The 25,869-nt window shown below is 38.1% G+C and overlaps 1 protein-coding gene across 5 annotated transcripts in view; it reads left to right on the top strand.

The window, feature by feature from the left end:
- Positions 1–25,869, top strand: part of EML5 (EMAP like 5) — a gene marked incomplete at its 5' end in the record, with an annotated part of 178,982 nt that overhangs the window by 92,745 nt on the left and 60,368 nt on the right. For 4 of the 5 annotated variants that reach the window (XM_014591388.2, XM_027775491.1, XM_027775493.1 and 1 more), the window contains 5 exon segments: positions 444–544; positions 5,670–5,872; positions 6,469–6,580; positions 8,047–8,174; positions 23,308–23,449. In XM_014591388.2, the coding sequence (XP_014446874.1) occupies positions 444–544; positions 5,670–5,872; positions 6,469–6,580; positions 8,047–8,174; positions 23,308–23,449 (686 nt within the window). 5 annotated transcript variants of the gene reach the window in all.

Here is a 25,869-nt window from a genome sequence, read left to right on the forward strand (position 1 = left end):
ACGGGAGGCCGTGACAACCTCATGTACAGATGCATGATTACACAATCCAAACCTGATAGACAGAGGGAAACAAATGATCAGTAAGTAGAGCAAGCAATATATGGCATGGATTAAGCAAAAGAGTATTATAGGGGGCCAGCCAGTGGTGTGGTGGTTGGAGCTGCTAGATCTCACATGACCAACTGTGCAGTTCGAGTCCCAGACCTAGTAGCTTGAAAAACAGGCTGGATATATGTGCCTGTGTACCCAGAATCTCAAGGGGAGAATAGAGGAGAAGGGGTTGTGGCATGGCCATTCCCCGAGGGGATGATTTCTTGTTTTCTCCCCCGCCCCCACCCTGGTGGGTACATGTGCCCTATAACATAAACAAACCAAATAATTAAATAAATAAAGAGTATTATATGATGTTTATTTAGAGCTAAAATATTTTGTGTTTATTTCAGAGGAAGTAAAGATAAGATTTTTGTTGTGAAGATGAACCCCTATGTGCCTGATAAACTAATTACAGCTGGAATTAAACACATGAAATTTTGGCGAAGAGCAGGTAAGGAAGTATTTCTTTTTACTACTTTGAAATTTTAAAGTTATCATCGTTAGAAGTAAATTCATAGGCCCACCCTGTAGTCTAGTGTTAAGGAAGCCCAGTCACTCATGGCCTATTGTGACTTACATCCTGATCCCACTGGCTTAAAAAACATTCAGGGCATGTGTGCATGCATGCCAGAAATTTTGACAGGATGGAGAAATGGAGAAGGGATTACAATATGATCAAGCTTCACTGGGGAGTGCCTTCTCCCTCTCCCTCTGCCTATTACTGGCAAGAACACAGGTCCTCTGGCCATTTAAAAATATATAAATAAAAGTAAATTAGCTAAGGGCAGTGTGGTATTCTGGAACAGAAAAGGAACATGGTAAAATCAAGTGAACTCTGGAGTTCAGTTAATGGTAATGCATCAAACATGTTGGTTTCCTATTTTTAACACATGGTCTATCGGAATGTAAGATATTAACATTAGGAGGAATAGATGAGGACTATCTGGAAACACTATGTTGTCTTTGTATATTTTCTAGAAATCTAAAATTATTCAAAATAAGTTTTTTTAAAGTGATTCACTATCATCTTGATGCATTTTAAACAAATGTATGACTTATTTTATCTTCACTTTATCTGATGCATTTATGTTGCATTCATATTTGCAAAAAGACTTAACACGTGAAGATTAATCAAGTTGATGTCTAGACTTCTTCTTTCTGTTTAAACATGTTTTGTAGTGTAAACTAAAAGTGAAATTGATCATAAAAATTCCCTTTTTTTTTTTTGAGGTTTTTGCTATAGGGCGCATATGCTTGCCAGAGAGACAGAGAGAGACATAGAGACAGAAAGCGAGAAATCACCCCCCGGGGGGGATGGCCACGCCACAATCCCTTCTCCTCCATTCTCCTCTCGGGATCTTGGGCACGCATGCACACGCGCCCAGTGTGAGTTTAAGCCACTGGGTCCGGGTCTCGAACCACGGTCGACTACATGGGAGTCCAGTGACATAGCCATTACGCTAACTGCTGGTCCCCATAAAAATTCTTTATATGATATAAAATGAAATAGAAATGGAATGCTTTATTACTTGAGTCATTTCTAACTATAAATTATATATGCAGAAGACATTATAGAATAAAAAATTTCTCTTTTCTGAATAGAATGGTATACATACAAAACATATAGAATATTTATTTATATAACATAATTGTATATTTATTACATACAATATGTTTATATATATAAATATGGAAGACATCATACAATTTAAAAATCTCTTTTCCAAATGAATAGTATAGATGCTATTGTATACTTCTAATACAGTATATTTATATATGCAATATAATAAATACACAAATATTTTTATATAATATTGATATACACATATGTTAAATATATAAACATGTAAAAAAAAAATATATATATATATATATATAAAGCTGTGGTCATCAGAACAGCATGGTATTGCCACAGAAACAGACAGGTGGACCAATGGAACAGAATAGAGTCCCCAGAAATAAACCCTAAACATACAGCCAACTGATTTTTGACAAAGGGTGCCAGGACTATTTACCAGCACCAGTAAATGGTGCTGGAAAAACTGAGTATCCACCTGCAGAAAGATAAATCTGAACCCCTACCTCTCACCATTGACAAAAATCAACTCAAAGTGATCAAAGATCTAAACGTAAGACCTCAAACAATAATACTGCTGCTGGAAAACACTGGGGAAACTCTGGGAGACATTGGGGTAGGCAGACTTCTTAAATAAGACCCACAAAACACAGTCAGTAATCCCAAAAATAAATAAGTGAGATTACATCAGATTAAGAAGTTTTTGCATGGCAAAAGACACAGTAATTAGTGTGAATCTACAGCCCTCTGAATGGGAAAATATCTTTGTAAACCATGCATCAGATAAGGGACTGATAACCAGACTACTTAAAGTACTCAAGCAACTGTTCCAAGAAAAGATTATCAACCCTATTAGAAGATGGGAGAATGAGTTGGAAAAAACCACTCTCTAAGGAAGACATACAAATAGCCAAAAAACATATGAAAAAATTCTCAACATCCCTCAATGCAGATCAAAACCACAAAGAGATACCACCTAACCCCAGTCACAATGACTAAGATTAAAAAAAAAAAATGATAAGTGCTGGCAGGGGTGTGGTGAAAGGGAACTCTCCTACACTGCTGGTGGGAATGTAAATTGGTCTAGCCACTGTGGAGAACAATTTGGAGATTCCTCAAAATCTACAAATAGAGGGGACCAGCAGTTAGCTAATGGCTATGTCGCTGGACTCCCAAGTAGTCGACCGTGGTTCGAGTCCCGGACCTGGTGGCTTAAACTCACGCCGGGCGCGTGTGTGTGCGTGCCCAAGATCCCGAGAAGAGAGTGGAGGAGAAGGGATTGTGGCATGGCCATCCCCTCTGGGGGGTGATTTCTCGCTTTCTATCTCTCTGTCTGTCTGGCTAGCGCACGCACCCTATAACAAAAACCTCTCCAAAAGAAAAGAAAAAGAAAAAAATCTACAAATAGAACTACCATATGATCCAGCAATCCCACTCCTGGGTATCTACCCAAAGGACAGAAGAATTCTTAATCAGAAAAGTGTTTGCACATAGATGTTTATTGGGGCATTATTCACAATTGCTAAGACATGGAACCAACCCAAATGCTCATGAACAGATGAATGGATTGAGAAAGTGTGGCACATATACTCTATGAAATACTATTTAGCTATAAAAATCAAGACCCTGGCTTTTGACAAAAAGTGGATGAATATGCAAGATTTACTGTTGAGTGAAGCAACCCAGGTTATGAAGGAGAGACATTGTATGTCTCCACTTAATATATAACCAATGTCTGCACTCTATGGCTGAAACTGAATGACTAAGGGATATAGAAACATAGTAAATGGCTGTGAATACCAGGTACAGTGTGAGAAGAGGGTTTATAGGAGTATAGTATGAGGAAGGACATTAAGGAGAAAAAAAAGGCAAAGAAATGGTTATTATCTATTGACAATAACTTTATAGTATTGTTAACTGGACTGGACTAGTGAGAATGTACACATGTTGGAATATTTACTTTGCAAGCTAAGTAACATGTGATTGAATGTATAAAAGAAATAGAAATTTAAAAATTAAAGGAAAAAAGATATCAGTAAGTAATAAATGACCAATAAAAATATGAAACTATGATTAAGCTCATTAATAATCATAGAATGCAAATAAAAAAACACAATAAAACTCAGTAGCTATTTTGCATTTTCCAATCTGACAATACCAAGTGTTCCTGAAGGTAGAAAATAGTAATAGCTCTTTTCATTGTTAGTTGGAGTGTAAGTTGGTATATCAGCTTTGAAAAACAATTTGGCAAGAGTTGATGTATCATCTATATGCTATTTCTTTTGCATACTACCCTATGATGCTAGGAATTACTAGAGAAACTCTTATACTTGTACTCAAGAGACCCTTATAAAAATGTTTAAAGAAACATCATTTGGGGGACAGGGTCAGATGGTGGCACACAAACAAAATGCAATACTCTGTGAGACTGACCCATAGGGGAAGTCTCAAGTTTGCATCCAGAGACCTTTCTGAGTGTGCTGGGCATATGTATGCTCATGAATCAGGACTGGCTGAAGCTGGGGGTGCTAGCTCTCTTTCTCTCTGTTTCTCTACCTTTTTGCTCATAAAAGAAATAAATAACAAATAATTAAAAAAAAAATAAAGTTGGTCCAACTTCTATGGTGTTGTCAGCACACCAAACTGCAGAGCTGGAAGCCACATAGTCATCATGGTTTGAATCCTGGGCCCAGCACAGCCAAAAACACATGTCCAAGATCCTGACAGGACTAGAGAAAGGAGATCAGGGCATGACTGAATGCTGTGGAGGATACTTCCCACCCAGTGTGGCACTCTATCATGAATAAAAAAAATAATTAAAACAAAGCAGCATTATTTTCAATAGCAGAAACTTGGAAGCAACTAAAATGCCTGATAATAAGAAGGCATAACTGTAGTATGTTTATACAATGGAATACTACATAGTTGTGAAAATGAATTTTCTAAAGATAGAAATCAACATTTATAAAGCTCTATAATAAATTGTTGGTGAGTAAAACAATTTGCAAAAGAATACATAAGGGATGGTATTTGTAGAAAATTTTAAAACAAAAAATACTGTGACATTGTTCACAAATTCAAATACATAATAAGATAAGCTATAAAGGAATGCATGGCAATAATCAACATTATGTTCAGAATAGCAGGGAATAAAGAAGGGAGATGAGATTGGCATGTTTCAGTAATAGTATTTTCTGATAAATTGATAATGCAGATAGGTGTTCATGGTATTGGGTTTTTTTTTCATACATTTTCATATAAATATATATTATAACACAGATTTTGAAAGACATCATTAAAAGTGCTAAGGACTGGGACCAGAAGGTGGCGTGGTGGTCAAGGTACTGGACACTCCCACATGGCCAACCGAGGTTCGAGTCCTGGACCTGGTGCCTTGCTTTCTTACTTCCTCTCTCTCTCACTCTCATCCTCTGTCTCTCTCTGGTCAAATTAAAAATCAATGAATAAATAAATAAATAATAAAATAAATAGTTATTAAAAAAAGAAGTGCTAAGGACTAAAGCCAACCATGATGGTTAAGGTGGCTAGATCCCACATGGCCAACTGTGTGTTTTGTATACTGGGCCTAGCAGTTTGAAAAGTGTTCCAGATGCCATTGCGTGTACACCCAAAATCCTTAAAGAAGAATAAAGGAGAAGGGGTTGTGACGTACCCATCCCCCCTGGGGGGGTGCTTTCTTATTCACTCACTCTCTCTCCCTCCCCCATCTCTCACCAGCAAGCGCACACACCCTATAACAAACTAAAAACCAATTTTCTTAAATGCTAAGGACTTAGTCCATGTCTTTGTTTATTCAAAAAGTTATGGCCTAAAAGCCATGCAAGGTGTTGCCCAAATTACTGATTGAGAGACCTATATTTTTCTTCCTAATTCTCCATACTTATCTTTCTATTCAAACAACAGTAGAAAAGAAATTTTACTTTTTTATGACTTCGTACATTTTGAAAGTGGTACTTTCGTAATATTTTTTATGAACCAGGGGGAGGATTGATTGGAAGAAAAGGCTACATAGGCACACTGGGGAAAAATGACACAATGATGTGTGCAGTGTATGGATGGACTGAAGAGATGGCTTTTTCTGGAACATCCACAGGAGATGTGTGTATCTGGAGAGACGTCTTTCTTGTAAAAACCGTTAAAGCACATGACGGGCCAGTGTTCAGTATGCATGCATTGGAAAAAGTAAGTAACTGAAGAGATTTCAAGTTAAACAGTTTGATTTTGAGTGCAGAGCATCCTCAGAAGTAAAGGAACATTGCCTTTCTACTTGGTTGTGCCCCTCAGTCATAGTCTGTGGACTGGAATCTTCTTGATCTTGTGTTGCCCTTTTCAATCTTCTGAACACACAGACATTTTTTAACTTAAAACTTATTAAGCCCTTACAATGTGTCTAAAATTATGCTAAGTAATTTATATATAATTACCATATCCTATTAGATGGGTACTGCTGTTATCTCCTCTTTCTAAAGGATGAGATTATTAAGACTCCAGGAGAATATAAGTAACTTGCTGAAAGTGATAGATCTAACTTATAATGGCAAATTAGAAATTGTATCTTTAAAGTGCTATACTAAAAGTAAGTGCTTAATGTCATTGTAAATATTTTTGCAAATTTCCTGAAGATGTTTTAAAAAGCATAATGGATTCTTGCTCTAATTCCCATTCTTTACAAGCTGTAACTTTTGGCTATAGTCTTTCCTCTAGATTTTTCTAATGTAAAGAAGGTAATTTTTAAAAAGATTTAGATCATTGTTAACTTGAACCTTTTATTTTCATAGGGATTTGTAACTGGAGGAAAAGATGGTATGGTAGCTCTTTGGGATGACTCCTTTGAAAGATGTCTCAAGACCTATGCTATAAAAAGAACTGCTTTGGCCCCAGGATCCAAAGGTGATTTTTCTTTTGAAAAGAAAGGAAGAAAAAAAGAGTAGAGAGAGAGAGAGACTAATTACTTATTTATATTCTTGGTCAATGAAGTGGAATACATGGAATGTTGTTCCTTTTTTTACTTGATGGACATCAGATTTAAATGAGAGGAATCACTTAACTGGATACCAGAATCATGTGCTGTTCTTTCAAAAATCTATTTTCTATAATATCCATGGTAAAATAGTAACCTAGTATAATATTATTGAGGTTGACTTTTAACATTTTTAATTTTCTGAGGAAAATTTCCATGTAAGCATGACATTTATTAACAGTCAGGAACTTTTTTTAAATTAAGAATTATTAATTTAATCTAATTTATTATTATTATTACTTTTTAATTTGCTATAGGACATATGCAGTCATCAGAGAGAAAGAGAAAGTGAGAAAGCAAGCTTTCAGGTCTAGGACTTGAACCAGGGTTGGCCAAGTAGGAGGCCAGCATCTTAACCACTGCGCCACCTGCGGGCTCCCCAGGAACTTGTTTTTAAAGTTGGCATTTTGTTTTACCTTTGAGTTTTGTTGACACTGCCTGTCTAGCCTCACTGGCCCTTCTTCCCTTTGCCTTTTCCTTTAGTGAATTTCCTCCTTTAAGGTAACTGCACCACTCTCTCTGACCTCCAGGCCTTTTACTTCCTCTCAAAAAGGTAAAATGCCCTTGCTATATGTTCCTCTTTCAATATCCTTTTCATATATGGTCTGTTTTCCTCACTGTTTACTCTGTGAGGGCAGGACCTGGGTCTATAATGCTTACTAAAATATTGCTGAAACAAGCCCAAAATATAGTAGACATAAACAAATATATTTCAAATTGGCATAAATTAAAATTACTAATCAGAATATTGTACGTGCTCTGAAAGGGGCAGGCAGTGGAAGAGAAGGAACTGATATAAGAGGTAAAGAAATGGTTATGAGGGTGATAGTAGGTGGAACTAGGATAGAATAGAATCATAGAATTATACTGTAGAGGTGGTACTTTTTTTTTAGATTAATAAATTGAATGAAAGGAAATACAGTGCATTTATTAGAATATTTGAAATATAAGTGAAAGCAACCTTCTAATAGGATTTTCACTGTTAAACAAGCATCATTTGCCGTCCAGCTGGTGGCCTGGTGGTTAAGGGGCTGGATCCCACATAGCCAACTGTGCACTTGATTCTTGAACTTGATGGCTTGAAAAACATACTAGGCACGTGCAAGTGTGTACAAAATCCCAAGAGTAAAATGGAGGAGAAGGGATTGCAGCATGGTCATCCTCCTTGAGGGAATTCTGTCACTTACCCCCAACTCCCTTCTTTCTCTCTCCTCTGTCTCTCTCTGGCACATGCCCTATAGCAAATTAAAAAAAAAAAAAAGTAATGTTGTCATTTATACATCCTTGTATTTTAGTAACATCATACCTAGTAAAACATCTCTGTTTAACTTTGCAGGTCTTCTTTTAGAAGATAACCCATCTATACGTGCCATATCATTAGGACATGGTCATATTTTAGTTGGCACAAAGAATGGTGAAATACTAGAAGTGGATAAAAGTGGCCCAATAACACTTCTAGTCCAGGTAATTTTAAATGCTGACATGCTTTTATTTTCTTTATATATAATTGATTCGTTCAATACTTAAGTGCCTGAAGTTGACAGTGGTGGAAAATAATGTAAATTAATAAACTGAAATTAATTAATATCTACTGAAAAAAATTTAATTTACTTATAACTAAATGACTGATATCAGTAAATACATATGAATATTCTCATATTGAGTAATTGCTAATATTTTAAATATTGTTTATATATTTATTTACTTACTTATTTTTGCTGGATGGCACATGTACTCACCAGAGAGTGACAAAGAAACAGAGAGCAGAGGAGAAAGCAGCCTCAATGAGGAATGTTTACACCACAATCCTTTCTTCTTTACTTCTCCATCCTTTCAGGATTTTGGGCATGCACACACATGTGCCTGGTGTGTTTCTTAAGCTGCTGTGACCAGGACTTGGACTGTGCACTTGGCCATGTGGGATCCACCTACCTTAATGGCTGGGCCATGGAACTGACCTATTAAGTATTTTTTAATCACAAATAAGAGACCAATGGAAAGAAAAACCAGTTGTAGTTAATTTAATCCAGCAGGTTTATTTCATATTTAATTTCATTTCTTTGAGATATCTTTGTTGAGTCCAAGGCAGTTTTTTCTCTTTGAAACTCTTCAGTTAGGTCACTCTTAAGTTTGTAGCTTAGAAAAATAAAAAAAGAATGTCTTAATATATGCTAAAATTTATTATCGAAAACATTAACAGTGAAAAGATGTTAGTTATAAAACATAAACTCAGAAACATAAATATTTATGTGTTAGAAATGTAAAATTATACAGTAGGATTAGTCACTGGTCACATGATCCTTAACATTTCCATCAGAAATGACTTATGAGACATTTTTGTTTGTTTGTTTTAAACTTTCAGAGAGTGTATGTATGCAGGAAAGAAGCCAAGGGGGAGAGGGAGAGAACATAACCCCCCAATGGGGCCTGGTCATACTACAATCCCTTTTCCTACAATTCTCCATTCCATTAGGATCCTAGATATGCACAAGTGTGCTTGGCATGTTTTTCAGGTTGACAGGGCCAGGATTTGAACTCTCATTGGCCATCTGTGATCTAGCTTCTGCTGTACCATGCCTAACCATTGTGCTATGGTACTGGCCCTATATTGTATTTTCAAATGTATATTTCTTCTGTATATTATGTTTCTCTGGAAAGTGGGGAAGGAAGTAAATCAATAGTATGAAGCACAGTAAGTGAAGTGGCATTTTTCCCAACAAAAAACTGTCTTCATGCAACTCTGAAGTAACACCAAACTTCAGTTTGCCTTTTACCTGAAAAGAATTGTTTTCTTTCTTTCTTTCTCTCTCTTTCTTTCTTTCTTTCTTTCTTTCTTTCTTTCTTTCTTTCTTTCTTTCTTTCTCTCTCTCTCTCTCTCTCTCTCTCTCTCTCTTCCTTTCTTTCTTACCACTGTTTATTTACTGACCAGATTACAAAAATAATCATGGTGGATACCTTAGTTCATCCTTCTAATAAGTCTATTGATCTGGTCTTCCCTGTTGCCAGTATCTCCACCTTCTACAAAATGGGTGGTCTTTTTCTTCCTTCCACCTTGTGGAGGAGATAATTTGAAGGGCCACAGGAAGTTATTTGCTTCTTTGAAGCGTTTTCCAACAGTATAGATTTCATGAATCAGATCCTCCATGCAGATGATGCCAAATTTACCAAGAGATCGAGCAGAGTTATCTGTCAAAGCAATTCACTTATTGATTTTGCCATAACCACATTTGTAGATCAGTTCATTTACTGACTTCAGTTTCATGCAATATACAGTTCCACAGTTCCCAGCATGTTAATTGAGGCCTTTGTTGAGTTTAACAAAGGTGCCATTGAAGATCTGGCGAAGACTAAGAAGGTGCAACACCTTTCTTACCTTTGGGCTCACTCTATGGATACCTCTGATCCTGATGACAAATGACAATTTGGGTTCTGCAGGTACATAGAAGTTGCCAGCTTTTCTTGCCATCCTGGTCATGCGAATCTCAGTTCTGTACATCTGTCTATATTCCTTATGATAGTGCTTAGCTTTTTCATAGATACCTTTCTTTTTTTTTTTTTATTGGGTGGGGGGAGATTTTTGTTATAGGGCACATGCACTCGCCAGACAGAGAGACATATAGAAAGCGAGAAATCACCCCCCATTGGGGATGGCCACGCTGTAATCCCTTTTCCTCCATTCTCCTCTCGGGATCTTGGGCACGCACGCACACGTGCCTGGCGTGAGTTTTAAGCCACCGAGTCCGGTATACAAACCACGGTTGACTACATTGGAGTCCAGCAAAAAAAGCCATTATGCTGACTGCTGGTCCCCCTCCTTGCCTTTCCAAACATCTTTTGAGCAAGCCTCTTTCTCAGGCCCTTGATCTTCAGCTCTACAAAATTTCTTCGCTTTTTCTTAAGGGTTTCTGGCACAGCAGGAACCTTTATCTTGGTGGCTTCTGCCACAGCAGGAACCTTCTTTTTCTTCTCTTGAATGCCCTCCATGGTTCCAGCTGGAAAAGAGCTCTTTCTTTTTATTAAGAGAAATGTTTCCTATAGGGTGTGTGCAATTGTCACAGAGAGAGAGAGAGACAGAAAGCAAGAAATCACTCCCCAGGGGCATAGCCACGCTGCAATCCCATCTCCTCCATTATCTTCTCAGGATCTTGGGCACACACACACACATGCCCGGCAAAGTTTTTTTAAGCCACCAGGTCTAGGACTTGAACTGCTGTCGACTACATGGGAGTCCAGCAATGTAAACATTATGCTATCTGCTGGTCCCTATTTTCTTTCTTTTTATAGAATTATTTCTTCTCCAACCTGTATATTACTCCTGTTAGGACAGCAAAGAACACACATAGGTGAGAACACTACAAATGCTTTAATGTTAATATAATATCCTGATATAACAAAGAGAATTTGTAATCAAATGACAAAACATTATATATTAAATTAATTTGTTTCTTACCCTTTAATTTCAGTTACATGATACGTCTTTAAAGTAAAAAGATGATGGATTCATGATGTTTAACATATGTATGATCTTTTGGAAAATACTAATACAAGTATATCTTTACAGATGAATCCAAACACAGAATTATTTAAGACATAGACAATTTCATAATTGTGAGAAAAAATTTAGAAATCATAGATGACATCTGTTAAGAGAAAAACTTTAGACAAAATTAATTTAACTGATTTTATGTAAGTGCTAAAGAGTTCATGAATCAGGCAGCATTTAAAACCAAAAGTGTCAGAGAGATCCATTGTGACAGTGAAGGTAGTGAGCTATAATAGACTGATTGCAGAAGTAAAACAAAGAAGATATAGTTGATTGGTTAGAATGAAAAGTCCTTAGTTAGAGGTCATTTGGTAGTTTCTTACTGGTAAAGTCTATAGTTAAAAGTTAGTTGGTGATTTTTATTGGTAAAATCTCTGACTTTGTTTTACTATTTACCTTGGGCTTAGATTGCTTATATAGAAGCCTAAAGCACTAGAGCAGTCCTCCATAATGGCTTCCCACTTAAAAAATGTTTAATGCATTCTATTATTTTTTATATTATACAGTCAAGATTTCAAAGGAGATTTTATCTCCTGAGCATCAGGATCAAGGTAAGGATACCAAGTCTTACCAGTGTGTATGGAACCTTAGCCAATCCAGTAAGACAAAACAATAAAAAAAAGTAAATGTTGGAAATAAAGAAAAAGTAGTGTTGTTGTTTCTTTTTTTCATATAATATACCCTATCTCCTGAATGTCAAGAGAATAAACTGAAAAATTATTAGAATTAAGGAGTCCTATTATGTGACTAGTATTTCTTTGTACCTGCAATAACCAGTTAGAAAATGTAATTAAAAAAAAAAAAAAAAGAAAAATCCAGCTTCACTCACTCACTCACTACCCCACCCCACCCCACACCAATCTCAACAGAGATGAGAAGGAAGAAACTTTCCATTTGGCTGGTCTTGTTGTTTGCCACCTCACCCTACTGTCTGTCCAGCTGGAACAAAGTAGGAGAACATCTGCAACTAGGCCTGTGCATCACTCACTGTCCCACCCCAGGCTGATCTCATCAAAGATGGGAAGGAAAGGACTTTCCATCTGGCAGACATGTCATTTGCTGCCCAGCCAGAGCAAGGGGGGAGGCTGACTAGTCAGGACCATACACCATACAACATGCAGTGAATGTTCTATCCTACTACCTCACATTTCGCTTTCCCAGCTCAGCTTACAGTCAAATCAGGGCTAGAGAGTACGGGAAAGGAATTTTTAAGATACTATAGCTCTAAAGGAATTCTCCCCTACCTGCTGCTCTAGGAGAGAAAAAGGGGGAGAAAGCATCTAAAATTTTTTTTTTTTTGGAGAGATTTTCACTATAGGACGTGTGCGCTCGCCAGACAGACAGAGAGAGACATAGAGACAGAAAGCGAGAAATCACCCCCCAGGGGGGATGGTCACGCCGCAATCCCTTCTCCTCCATTCTCCTCTCGGGATCTTGGGCACGCACGCACACGCACCCGGCATGAGTTTTAAGCCACCGGGTCCGGGACACGAACTGCGGTCGACTACATGGGAGTCCAGCGACATAGCCATTACGTTAACTGCTGGTTCCCAAGCATCTAAAATTTTGAACATCAAAACTCCACTATAGAATCCAGCACTCCCACCCACAGAATAGGGAAACTAGCACATACCACAGGAAAGCACATGCATATATAGCTGCAGAAACTTATCCAAAAAGGAAGAAATAAACACTTCGCCCAGTGCCTAAAAACCAATGCAGAACTCCCAGAAATATGAGAAAACCAAGTAGCATTTCTCCCTCAAAAGAGTGCAATAATTCCCCACCAGCATTCGAAAGAACACAAATCACAGAAATGCCAGAAAAACAATTCAGAATATTTATCATAACAAAGTGAGATACAAGAGAAGAATGGATAAATAATTCTAGGAGATGAGAAAGTCATTCCATGACTCAAAGGAGGAATTTCCTAAAGAGATAGACACCCTAAAAAAGAAATCAAACAGAACTTCTGGAGATGAAGAATACAATACAGGAAATCAAAACCTCCCTTGAAATAATTAATAGCAGATTAGACCAGGCAGAAGAAAGAATCTCTGACCTTGAATATAAAACTAACAGTTTAGTCCAAGTCACCAAAAAGAATGGAAAAATAATCATTAAAAATGAAACATATGGGAAACTCAGAACACCATCGTGCAACTGAATATCCATATAATGGGTACGGGAAGGTGAATGTGAAGAAACAGGTAAAGGCATAGAAATTCTATTTTTTGAGATGTTATCTGAAAACTTTACAAATCTAGAGAAACATGCACACATCTAGATTCAAGAAATACAAAATAATCAGATTCAATATAAGATGATCTTTTCCAAGTACATCATAACAAAATGGGTAAAAATTAAAGACAAAGGGACCAGCAGTTGGCATAATGGCTATGTCGCTGGACTCCCATGTAGTCGACCATGGTTCGAACCCCAGACCCAGTGCCTTAAACTCATGCCGGGCATGTGTGCGTGCATGACTGTATGCCAAAAAACTAGAAAACATTAATGAAATGAATGAACTTCTGGACACATACAAGCTACCTACATTGGACCAGGAATAAATAGAAAGCTCGAATAGACCAGTAACAAGCAATGAAATTGAATCAGTGATAAATAATCTCCCAACAAGGAAAAACCCAGTTCCCGATGGCTTCTCTCCTGAATTGTGCAAAACTTTTAAAGAGTTAACTCCTGTTCACCTTAAGCAATCTCTAAAGATCCAAAAAGAAGGTACCCTTCCAAACTTGTTTTATGAAGCTCCCATCATCTTGATACCAAAAGCAGACAAGACCATAACCCAAAAAAGGAAGAAAGGAAGGAAACTACAGGCCATTGCCCCTGATGAATACAGATGCAAAAATTCTCAAAAAGATACTAGCAAATTGAATATAACAACACATTAAAAAGATTATACACTGGTGCCAACACGTGACATGGATGATGAGGCACTGGATCCCACGTGGCTGACCTCAAGATTCAAGTCTCAAACCTGTGGCTTGAAAGTCATGCTGGGCATGTGTTGTGCATGCCCATGATCCTGGAAGGAGAATGGAGAAGGGATTGTGGTTTGGGTACCCCCTCTGGGGGGGGGGGAGTTATTTTCTTTCTCTCAGTCTGTGGTGAGTGCACACTTGCTATGACAAAAAAATTTTTAAAAAGTATATACCATGGGAACCAGCAGTTAGCGTAATGGCTATGTCGCTGGACTCCCACGTAGTCGACCGCGGTTTGCGTCCCGGACCCGGTGGCTTAAAACTCACACAAGGCACGTGTGCGTGCGTGCCCAAGATCCCGAGAGGAGAATGGAGGAGAAGGGATTACGGCGTGACCATCCCCCCTGGGGGGTGATTTCTCGCTTTCTGTCTCTATGTCTCTCTCTGTCTGTCTGGCGAGTGCACACGCCCTATAGCGAAAACCTCTCAAAAAAAAAAAAAAAAGTATATTCCCTGACCAAATAGGCTTTATCCCAGGGATGCAAGAATGATTCAATATATGTAAAACAATAATTATGATAGATTATATTAACAAAGGAAGACAACCATATGATTATATTGATTAATGTTGAGAAAGCATTTCATACAACATACTCAAAATTAAGAGTAACAAAAAAAGCCTCCTAGAAATGATAAGTTAATTCAGTAAAATGACAGGATACAAAATCAATATACCTAGTTCTGGCCTGTGATGTTTAAAGGATGGGACACAGAGGAAGATATGGAAGTGGAGGAATGATTGTTTACATCTCAAACACAACAAGTGTTGGACAGCTGGAGTCAGTCCCTATGGAGGTATTTGTTTTAGAGAGAGGCTACAGGGCGTGTGCACTTTCCAGAGAGACAGAGACAGGAAGTGAAAAGTCCCCCGGTGGGGGATTGCCATGCCTCAATCCCTTCTCCACTCTCCTCTTGGGATTTTGGGCACACACACATATGCACCTGGTGTGAGTTTCAAGCCACCAGGTCCAGGACTCAAACTGCAGTCAGCCATGTGGGAGTCCACAATGTAACCATTATGGCATAGGCTGGTCCCTGAAGGTTATCTTTCATAATAGATTTCTTCTGGGGAATAGCTGAGTTTGTATTTTTGTTTTTCAAAACTCTGCTTTAGCAAGATGTGAAAAAGAGAAGAAGCTATGGAAACTTATCTTACTCCAGGTATGATGATGGAAGAGGGCCACCAGGAAACCTCCCTGAAAAATGGGTCAACTCAATCATCTGCGTGGCCCTAGTCTTCCTTCAATGGCTGAAGGATGAGGAAGGTAAATGTCTGCTCTAAGAAGCAGACAACTGGACGTGCACATTCATAAGGAGAAAAACCATTGAGAAGGAGAGGTCTGACCATGACAGACAAGTTAGATGAATGTGCCCATCAAAACAAGGATTTCTGGGAACCAGCAATTAGTGTAATGGCTATGTCACTGGACTCCCACGTAGTCGACCGCAGTTCGTGTCCCGGACCCGGTGGCTTAAAACTCACGCCGGGCGCGTGTGCGTGCGTGCCCAAGATCCCGAGAAGAGAATGGGAAGAAGGGATTGCAGCATGGCCATCCCCCCTGGGGGGTGATTTCTCACTTTCTGTTTCTGTCTCTTTGTGTCTGTCTAGTGAGCATATGCGCCCTATAGCAAAAAACCTCTCAAAAAAAAAAAAAAAAGAATTATCTAAGAAAACAAGGATTTCTCTGTGTCCTCACAGATGAATGAGGTTATGCTGGGAATTCCCTCTTCAGGGATCTGGCTTGACTGATATGCAGTTCTATACGTGGACATGTTTGTCTCATATTGTTCGTATAGTTGATTAAAGTATTGATATAGTTTTAAAAAAGAAAATCAGTATACAAAAATCTATGACATTTTTATATTACAAACAATGAACAGACTGAGACAGAATTGAAGAAAGCAATCCCACTTATAATAGCCATTAAAAAAAGAAAATCTTGAATATGCCTAACCAAACAGATGAAAGATTGGTACAGGGAAACAAAAAAGAAATTAAGTATGATACAAAAAAAAATTGGAAGACATCCCATGCTTTTGAATTGGAAGAATCAATATGTTCAAACTGTCAGTTCTACTCAGTTTGCAAATTAATGCAGTTTTGATCAAATTGCTGGGGACATTCTTCATAGAAATAGAACAATCATAAAATATATCTGGAATCAAAAAAGGCTCCCTATTGCCAAGATGATAACTATGCAGAAAATAAGAGGCATCTCACTACCTGACTTCCAGATACCTCCAAAGTTGTGGTAATCAAAACAGCATGGTATGGGCACAAAAGCAGACACATGGACCAGTGGAACAACAGAGAATCCAGAAATGAACTCTAAAATATACAGCCAACTGACCTTTGACAAAAGGCATAAGAAAATGTAGTGGAGAGAAGACACTCTTTTTAGCAATGGTGCCAGAAGAACTGGATAACCACCTACAGAAAAATTAAACTGATTCCTGTTGCTCACCATTAATAAAAATCAACTCAAAATGGGCCAAAGATTTAAATGTAAAACCTCAAACTGTAAAACTACTGGTGGAAAACACAGGGAACACTCTTGAAGATATTGGGATAGGTGAAATCTTAAATAAGACCCCTAAAGCACAGGCAGTATTCCCAGTAATAGACAAATAGGACTACATCAAACTAACAAGTGTCTGCAAAGCAAAAGAAACAATAGAGTGAAGGAACAACCCACACAATGGGAGAAAATATTTGTGAAATATGCTTCAGGTAAGGGACTGGTAACCATGATAACCAGAATATATAGGGAACTCAAGCAGTTCACTCTCAAAAAAATGAATAATCCAATTTTAAAATGGGCAAATGAGAACTCTCTAAAGAAGATAACTCTCTAAGGAAGACATATGAATGGTCAAAATTCATATGAAAAAATGTTTAATACCTCTTATCATAAATGCACATCAGTACCACTATGAAATACCAATTAACCCCAGTCAGAATAATTCTGATCAAAAAATAAAGGACAACAGAGCAGTGAGGCTGTGGTGAAAAGGGAACCTTCTTACACTGTTGGTGAGAATGTAAATTGCTACAGACACTATGGAAAACAACATGGAGATTCTTCAAAAACCTACAAATGGATTTGCCATATGACCCAGTAATCCCATTTTGTGATAGTTACTCAAAGGACAAGAAAGCACTCAGAACTTTTATCATAGCATTATTCACAGTCACAAAGAAATAGAGTCAACCTAAGTGACCAAGAACTAATGACAGGGTTGAAAAAAATGTGGCACATATATGCTCTAGAACACTATTCAGCCATAAGGAACAATGAGATGCTGTCATTTGTCTCAAAGTGTTTGAATATGGAAGACTTGCTAAGTGAAGTTAGTCAGACTTTGAAAGACAAACACTGTATATCCCTGCTCAACATATACTGAATATTTGCAGTGTATGGCAGAAATTGAAAATATGATGGTAGGAAGGATAAGTGTAAATAGCAGAGTCTGTAAAGGAGGGGAGTGGATGATAGAAGGTGGATAGAAAGGGCAAAGGGAAGAAACATTGACTAGATCCAAGGACGTAAAATTCTCCCTTGAAAAATGATATACATGGTAATAGCCTTAATTTGATTGTAAAAAAATAAAAGAAAAAGGAAAGCTATTAGCTTATGTAAATAAATGTCTTAAGTTTGAAAAAAAAGAAAATCCTACCCATGGACCAGCCCATGACATGGTGGTTAAGGAAGCTGGATACCACGTGGCAACTGTGTGGTTTTAATCACAGGTCTAGTGACTCGAAAAAGCATTTTGGAGGACCAGCAGTTCGCGTAATGGCTTTGTCACTGGACTCCCATGTAGCCAACCACGGTTCAAGTCCCGGATCCAGCGGCTTAAACTCATGCCGGGCGCGTGTGTGCGCGTGCCCAAGATCCCGAGAGGAGAAGGGATTGCGGCATGGCATGGCCATCCCCCCTGGGGGGGTGATTTCTCGCTTTCTATCTCTCTGTCTCTCTCTGTCTGTCTGGCGAGTGCACGCACCCTATAGCAAAAACCTCTCAAAAAAAAAAAAAACAAACAAAAAAATAACAATTTATGTACATCCTGAAAGGGGGAGAGGTGGAGGAGAAGGGATTGCAGTGTGACCATTCCCCCTTGGGGATTCTTTCTCTCTTTTGCTTCCACCCTCCTCTCCAACAAGCACAGGCATCCTCTGGCAATTGTTTTCTAATGCTACCCAGAAAAAATAGACAAAAATAAAAACCAAAAGAACTATACAATGATGAGGGGTACATTTAGCTTAAAACATGCAAGACCTATATTTAAAAACCTATAAGATTTTACTAAAGATATAAAAGACCTAAATAAGTTTAAAGTTAATATGGTTACAACTTGTCTTTTCTTTTTTACAATTGTATTTGTTATTATTTGCTAATTCGACCATAGAGCAATAGAGAGGTGGGGGGGGCGGGATGAGAAAACAAACCTCCAGATCTGGGACCTGAACTGCCATCGGCCATGTGAGAGTCCAGTGCCTTTATCCGCACACTACCTTCTGGATTCACAACTTAAATCTTAATGAGGTTATTTTATAAACTCTGGAAATATTCTTTTAATTATCCAGAGGAAAGGAATATTCTAGAATAATCAAGAAATCATTTAGAAAGTTTCTATGCTAGAAATAAATAGGGCCACCTGATGTTGTGGTGATTAAGGTAGCTGAATCCCACAATAGAGAAGGGATTGTGGCATAACCATCTGCTATGGGGGCTCTTTTTCATTTCCCCTCTCTGTCTCTTTCTGGTGAGTGCAAGAACCCTCTAGCAAAACTGAAAATAAAATTGTAGTTATCAAACATGTGCGAGTGCATGTGTCTGGACAAAAATTGTTTTCATTTATTTACTCTAAAACATGCACGACAATGTTCATAGCAGTACTGTTTTGTGGATCACTTGGAGTGGTGTTATCTTAGTAACATTAAGTCTTCCAATCAATGAATATGGAGTAGCTCTCCATTTATTTAGCTCTTTAAATTTTTTCAACATTGTTTTATAGTTTTCAGTGTACAAAGCTTGCATTTATAGTCTTTGAGGTATAATGATTTGACTTACAATTATTCAACTTTATGATTGTACAAAAGTAGTACACATTTAGTAGAAACTGTACTTTGAATTTTGATGTCTTTAGCTACCAATATATGATACAGTACTGTTTTGTGATGTGGGGCAGTAGCAGTGAACCAAAACTCCCAGCCAACCTTGTAAACGTAAGGGTTAAAAAAAAAAAGCAATTCTCAGGAACCAGCAGTTAGTGTACTGGCTATGTCACTGGACTCCCATGTAGTCCACTGCGGTTCAAGTCCTGGACCTGGTGACTTAAACTCACACCAGGCACATGTGCGTGCATGCCCAAGATCCCGAGAGGAGAATGGAGGAGAAGGGATTGTGGCATGGCCATCCCCCCTGGGGGGGGATTTCTCGCTTTCTGTCTCTCTGTCTTTCTGGTGAATGTAAGTGCCCTATGGCAAAAACCTCTCCAAAAGAAAAATAATAATAACAATTCTCAGGACCAGCAGATGGCATAATGGTCTCACTAGACTCCCACATAGTCAACCACAGTTTGAGTCCTGGACCTGGTGATTTAAACTCACACCAGGCACATGTGCGTGCATGCCCAAGATCCCGAGAGGAGAATAGAGAAGAGATTGCAAAGTGGCCATTCCCCCCCAGGGGGATTATTTCTCACTTCCTGTCTCTCTTTGTCTCTCTAGCATGTGCACGTGCACTATAGCAAAAATCTGTCTTTAAAAAAATTCCTGAAATCACTTATTAGTTTTAATAGTTCAGTAGTGAATCCTATTGTATTTTCTATATACAAGATCATATTATCTGTAAATAGATGTTTCGCTTTTTACTGTACAATCTTGATCTGTGACATTTCTTTTTCTTGCCCAGTTTCCTAGCTAAAACCTCCATTATAGTGTTAAATGTCAGTGATAAAAAACAGTGTTGGTCCCATGGCCTAATGGTTAAGGGAGCTGGATTTCACATAGCTGACCACATTGTCTGAATCCCAGCAATGATAACTTGAAAAACATGCCAGATGCATGTGTGTGCATGCCCCAGATCCCAACAGGGTAGAGGAATGGAGGAGAAGGGATTTTTGGTATGACCACACCCCATTGGGGGGTTCTCTGTGTTTCTCTTTGGTGTTCACAAGTGCCCTCTGCACCCCCTGCCCCAAGTCATAAAAACAGATGTCATTGTGGTGTTCTCAGATTAAAGGGAAAGTATCTAGTGTTCTATCATTAAGTATAGTGTTAACTGTGTTTTTCATAGATGCTATTTACTAGGTTGAAAAATTACCTTTTTAAGTTTTGGTTTTGTCATATGCTCACCAGAGAAAGAGAGAGAAAGTGAAAAATCACCTCCCAGGGCAGATAGCTATACCTCAATCCCTTCTGTATTCTCCTGGGATTTGGGGCATGCACACACGCGTGCACACACACACACACACCCAGCATGAATTTTCAAGCTACCAGGTCCAGGGCTGGAACCATGGTTTGCCATGTGGGAGTCCAGCACCTTAACCACCACACCACCTGCTGGACCCAGGAATTACCCTTTTATTCCTAGTTCATTGAATGTTTTTATTATGAGTGAGGAAGGATTTGTAAAACATGTCCTGTGTCAGTTGAGATGATCGTGTGACTTTTCTACTAATATTCATACAATGTATTTCATTAATTTTTTCTTTCTTGTTAGTTTTTTGCTACAGGGTGCATGCGCTCACCAGAAAGACATAGAGAGACAGAGAGATAGAAAGCAAGAAATCATCCCCCCCAGAGGGATGACCCAGGCGCAACCCCTCCTCCTCCATTCTCCTCGGGATCTTGGGCACACATGCACATGCACCCAGCATGAGTTTAAGTCACCAGGTCCGGGACTTGAACCGTGGTCGGCTACATGGGAGTTCAGTGACATAGCTATTACACTAACTGCTGGTCCCTCATTAATTGGTTTTTAAATACTATGCCAACCTTGAATTTCTGGGATAAATCTCACTCAGTTGTGATGTATAATTCATTTTATATATGTTTAATTCAGCTTGCTAATTTTCATTGAGGAGTTTAGTATCCCTATTTATGAGGAGTATATTGACTGTACTTTTCTTGTGATGAAGAAAGTACAGGTTCAGGTATCAGAGTAAGAGTGGCTTCATAAAATTATTTGATAAGTTTCTCTTCTCATTGTCACTTTCCCTGCTATTAAAGTCCTTTAATTGCTGGCTGATTGCTCTGTTGTTTTAGCATTTTCTTGAATTGCTTCACAGACTAAACCAATCAATTTAGGGACAGTACCCTAGGTTTGTGTTTGAACTTTGTTCTGGCTCAAGGCAAACTCTTTCCAGTAAGCTGTAAGATTTTCCTGGTTCTCTTATACAAATTAGTTGACCTAAAGTTTAGTCTACATATCCAGTGAGTCTACCAATCTCAATCTAAGTACCTTTAAGTCTACCAGTCTAAGTGTCTTTCATCATAGCCTTCATTGTTTTTGAGAGTATGCTTCAACATGAACCTAAAATGTGGATACCCACACTGAGCTATAAGTAAATTCAATTCTTTTGAGAAAAGATTAGGAGCTATCTGTCTTTCTGGTTTACTTCTCCCTCTAGGCAAAATATTTGAACCAGGACTCTGGAGTGGAGTCTATGGAATGATTCTCTCTGGAAGTCACTAACTTGAGAAGCTGAGTGCTTGCTAAGGGAGAGGTGGCAGTAGTCCCAGGTCTTCCTAAATTGCCACCAGGGCCCCATTATTCTCAGTGCTGGTACACCCAATGCGGAGCCTCCACTTGGAGTAGAGACTAGATAAAGGGGAGCTCCCTCCTGTCAGCTTTGCTCACCAAGTATTTAGTCTCAGAAATGTACTCCTAGGGGCAAGATGAGAATTGTTGACATTCTTCCCTCCTGGGAAGACAGCCTTCCCACTTGGAACCAAGGAGAGGTAGTTATTCTGGTTACATCAGTCCGTCATGGAGTTTCCATCTAGATGAGTTGTGAAAAAGGAGGAAAGGAGTATATCTCAGTTTAAATGCTATAGACTCACTGTTCTTACCAAATTTTAGCAGATTTTCTTGAACAAATGTTCCTTTATTTATTCTATCTCCTTAGAACCATTTCCAGAAACTTTTTTTTACCCCAGAGGGAAAGCACTCCATAGTGGGGCATAGTCATACCAATCCTTTTTCCTCTGTTTCTCCATCTTAGCAGGATTTTAGTCACTTACACACGTGCACCCAGCTATTTTTCAAACCACTAGTATCAGGATTTGAACTATGGTAAGCAATATGGAATCTGCCTCACAATTCATAGTGCCTGACCATAGTATTATAGGACTTGCCCTTCCAGAGATTTTAAATGGTTGTCAGGTTTTTTTGGTTTGCTTTTTAATTTCTCACCAGTTTCACTGGTGAACAGGTCTTTAGAGTTCTTCACTCTGTCATACAGGAATCCCTACTATGTAGCAATTATTATTTTTTAAAGAATTATTTATTTATTTATTTGTTATTATTATTTATTTTTAAATTTGACCAGAGGGAGACAGAGAGAGAGAGAGAAAGGGAAGGTGATAAAGCAAGCAGCCAGGTCTGGGACTCAAACCATAGTTGGCCATGTGGGAGTCCAGCGCCATAACCACCATGCCACCTGCTGGCCCCTGTGTGACAATTATTAGCATTCCAGGACAGTGAGTTCCTGTCTTCTCCATCCAGGGTATGTTTTATAATTATAAACTAATTTGAATAGTAAGCAGATTATATTATAATTATGGAGGTAAAGTTGTTTCAGAGGTATTTCATGGTATATTTCAAAGATAAACAGAAAAGTTCTATTAGACATATTTATTGCTCATTTTCTGATCCATTATAATATATTAATTTATGTTGGCTTTAGTTTTATTTTAACAATAAATGGAACTGTATTCTATATAGAATTTGTAATTCAATTTTTAAAAATTTTATATTTTATATAAATATCTTTATACATATATCTTTAGGTTACATGGATCTTAACTATGTTTTCTTTATAGGGACATATGGAGGGAGAGGTGTGGGGTTTGGCCACACACCCTTATCTGCCCATTTGTGCTACTGTAAGTGATGATAAAACCTTAAGAATATGGGATCTCTCACCTAGTCATTGTATGTTGGCTGTTCGGAAACTGAAAAAGGGTAAGAGGTTCTCAAACTTAAAAAATAAATTAAGTTGGCATGATTTTCTAACCTTCACAAAAATAAAGAGAAATAATAGCAGGCACATTAAAAGAAGACATTAAATATTTGAACTGTTTATTCCATCTCCACTTGCTAATAGTGCTGCATAAATAAACTATACCCAAGCTTTGCTTTTTGGAACCTTTAATGATGTCTAAACTGAACCAATTTTCAATGACATGTTGGAAGAATATTAGAAAGGAAGCAGAAGCTCATATGTTTTTCTCCATTTTGTGAGGGAAAAAACAGTTTTACATAAGTCAGAATGAGAAACTAAGAAATAAGCCCTTAAATTAAAGGAGTAACAGAGTTGAGGGAAGTTTTAGGATGAGACAGAACTGCACGCATTTATTTGTAGGAGACAGATGAAACTGTCAGTGTAAAGAGACAGGCATTTAGTTGTTGGAGCAAGGCCATTACTGTTAACCTAGGGCAGATGAGGATATACTGGCAGCCTTGAATTTTCTAATGAAGTGGTGGAGAACATTATCTTACAGGATGGAAGAACTCTATTTGAAAGTTGGGAATAGCTAGTGTAAGAAAATGTAATAGTGTCAACAGATGAAAGAAAGAGTTACCTCGCCATAAAGGCCAACTTCAAGTTAGGTAGATGAATTTGTAATTCAGTTGGTGTCTTTTTCTTCTTCTGTTAACTCAAAGAGTCTGTTCTCTTCTTTCATTGCTGCTGTTTAAATATTTAATATGTAGATGTACCTAAAAATCTGAAATTAATTACAGTCCTTGGAATACTTGAACTATAGTCATTGTCCTCCCTCTTCCTTCTCTCTCTTTTTTTAAACTATTATTAGTCATAATTTTCATTCTCTGATGTTTTATTGTTGGTGGCCCATGAATTTATTTTGATGCAAAATAATTAGAAATCCATACATAGCTTTTTTCTTTTTTTAAATTTCATTTATTTTTAAGTTAATTTTAATTTAACCAGAGAGAGAAGGACAGTGAGAAAGTAAGCTGCCAGGTCCAGGACTCGAACCACAGCAGCTATGTGTGAGTCTGGCACCATAACCACCATGCTACCTGCCAACCACCACACATGGTTTTTTCATAATATACATTTTCCACAAATTTTTTGAGGCCCACCCCCACCCCCACCATGCAATGAACCTGTATCCCTTCAAGAATTCCAGTTTTGTCCAGGAGGACCAGATACAAGCTTGGGCTCTTCTGCCCTCAAGGAAGATGTGGCACTATTACGCCATTTTCCTGCTCCCTTTTTATTTTTGGTCCCTAGGAATTTTTTCTTATTTTAAAGTGAACTCAGCTATGCATTTGAAAGAATGCTAATTGTATTAATCTTTGCTAAAACTCAACTTTCTACCTGCTCTGTGCCTACACTCAACCGTCAGAATAAAGGTGGAATACAACAGGCAGTGATGATTAGTCTCACTGCTGTTGTGTCTCTCTCTCTCTCCTTTGTAACAGAACTCAAAATTGTTGATGCTCATGTCTCTGTGTGTTTATATGACAGTTGACTCATCTTACAGGATGGAAGAGCTCTAGGTGAAAAAGTTGGGAATAGCAAGTGTAAGAAAATGTAATAGTGTCAACAGATGGAAAGAAAGGGTTACCTCACCATAAAGACCAACTTGAAGTTAGATAGATTACAATTAGACTTGTTTCTCTTCTGTCCATTGAACCTACTGCCAATCTCATGGACATTTCCTGATTCTCACCCTACTCACCTCACAGTACTTTTTGATATAATTAATCTTTATTCCTTCTTTTCTGAAATACTCCTTCACTTGCCTCTGGAGCTCATGCATGTCTGCTTTCCCCCTTTACATCACTGGCTCCTTTTTCCTGCTCTCTATGCAGAGGGATGGCCCAGGGCTCTCCCTAGCCTGCTTTTTTCATATGTACTCTCACACTTCTACAGATGAGATCAGTCATTGTCCAGTCAGAAGACAGAATATTTGAACAGAATAAAGTTAATAAAAAGAACTGTTAACTAGTAAAAGGTGATTATCCTCTGTAAAGGCTGTAGAAATAGCCACCTTCGCAGCTCTTAGCCCCAGTACTGAATGTCTGGTAGTGGTACTGATTTTTTGATTCTCAGGCTTGAGGTTTTGCTTCTGGTCTATTGTCTTGGTAGGGAGAGGAATTTTCAGAGACTTCATCTTAGCTCTTTTTAATGTTCCTTTCCCCCTGGACTAGAGTGCATTATTCCATTTCTGGGAGTTGGGTGGGGTCTACAGATCATTTGAATCCACTGTGATTCAAACTTGGCTTTAGATACCATATATCACATGATCACCATAAACTCCCATTTTGACCGGTAGACAAGAGCAGCATTTTATGTTGATTCAGAATTTATGTCTAATAATCCTTGCAATTTTAGATATTTCCTTTTCCCTAGA

The sequence above is a fragment of the Tupaia chinensis genome, unplaced genomic scaffold, assembly GCF_000334495.1.
Source record: "Tupaia chinensis unplaced genomic scaffold, TupChi_1.0 Scaffold000568_1, whole genome shotgun sequence".
Classification (NCBI taxonomy): Eukaryota; Metazoa; Chordata; class Mammalia; order Scandentia; family Tupaiidae; genus Tupaia; species Tupaia belangeri.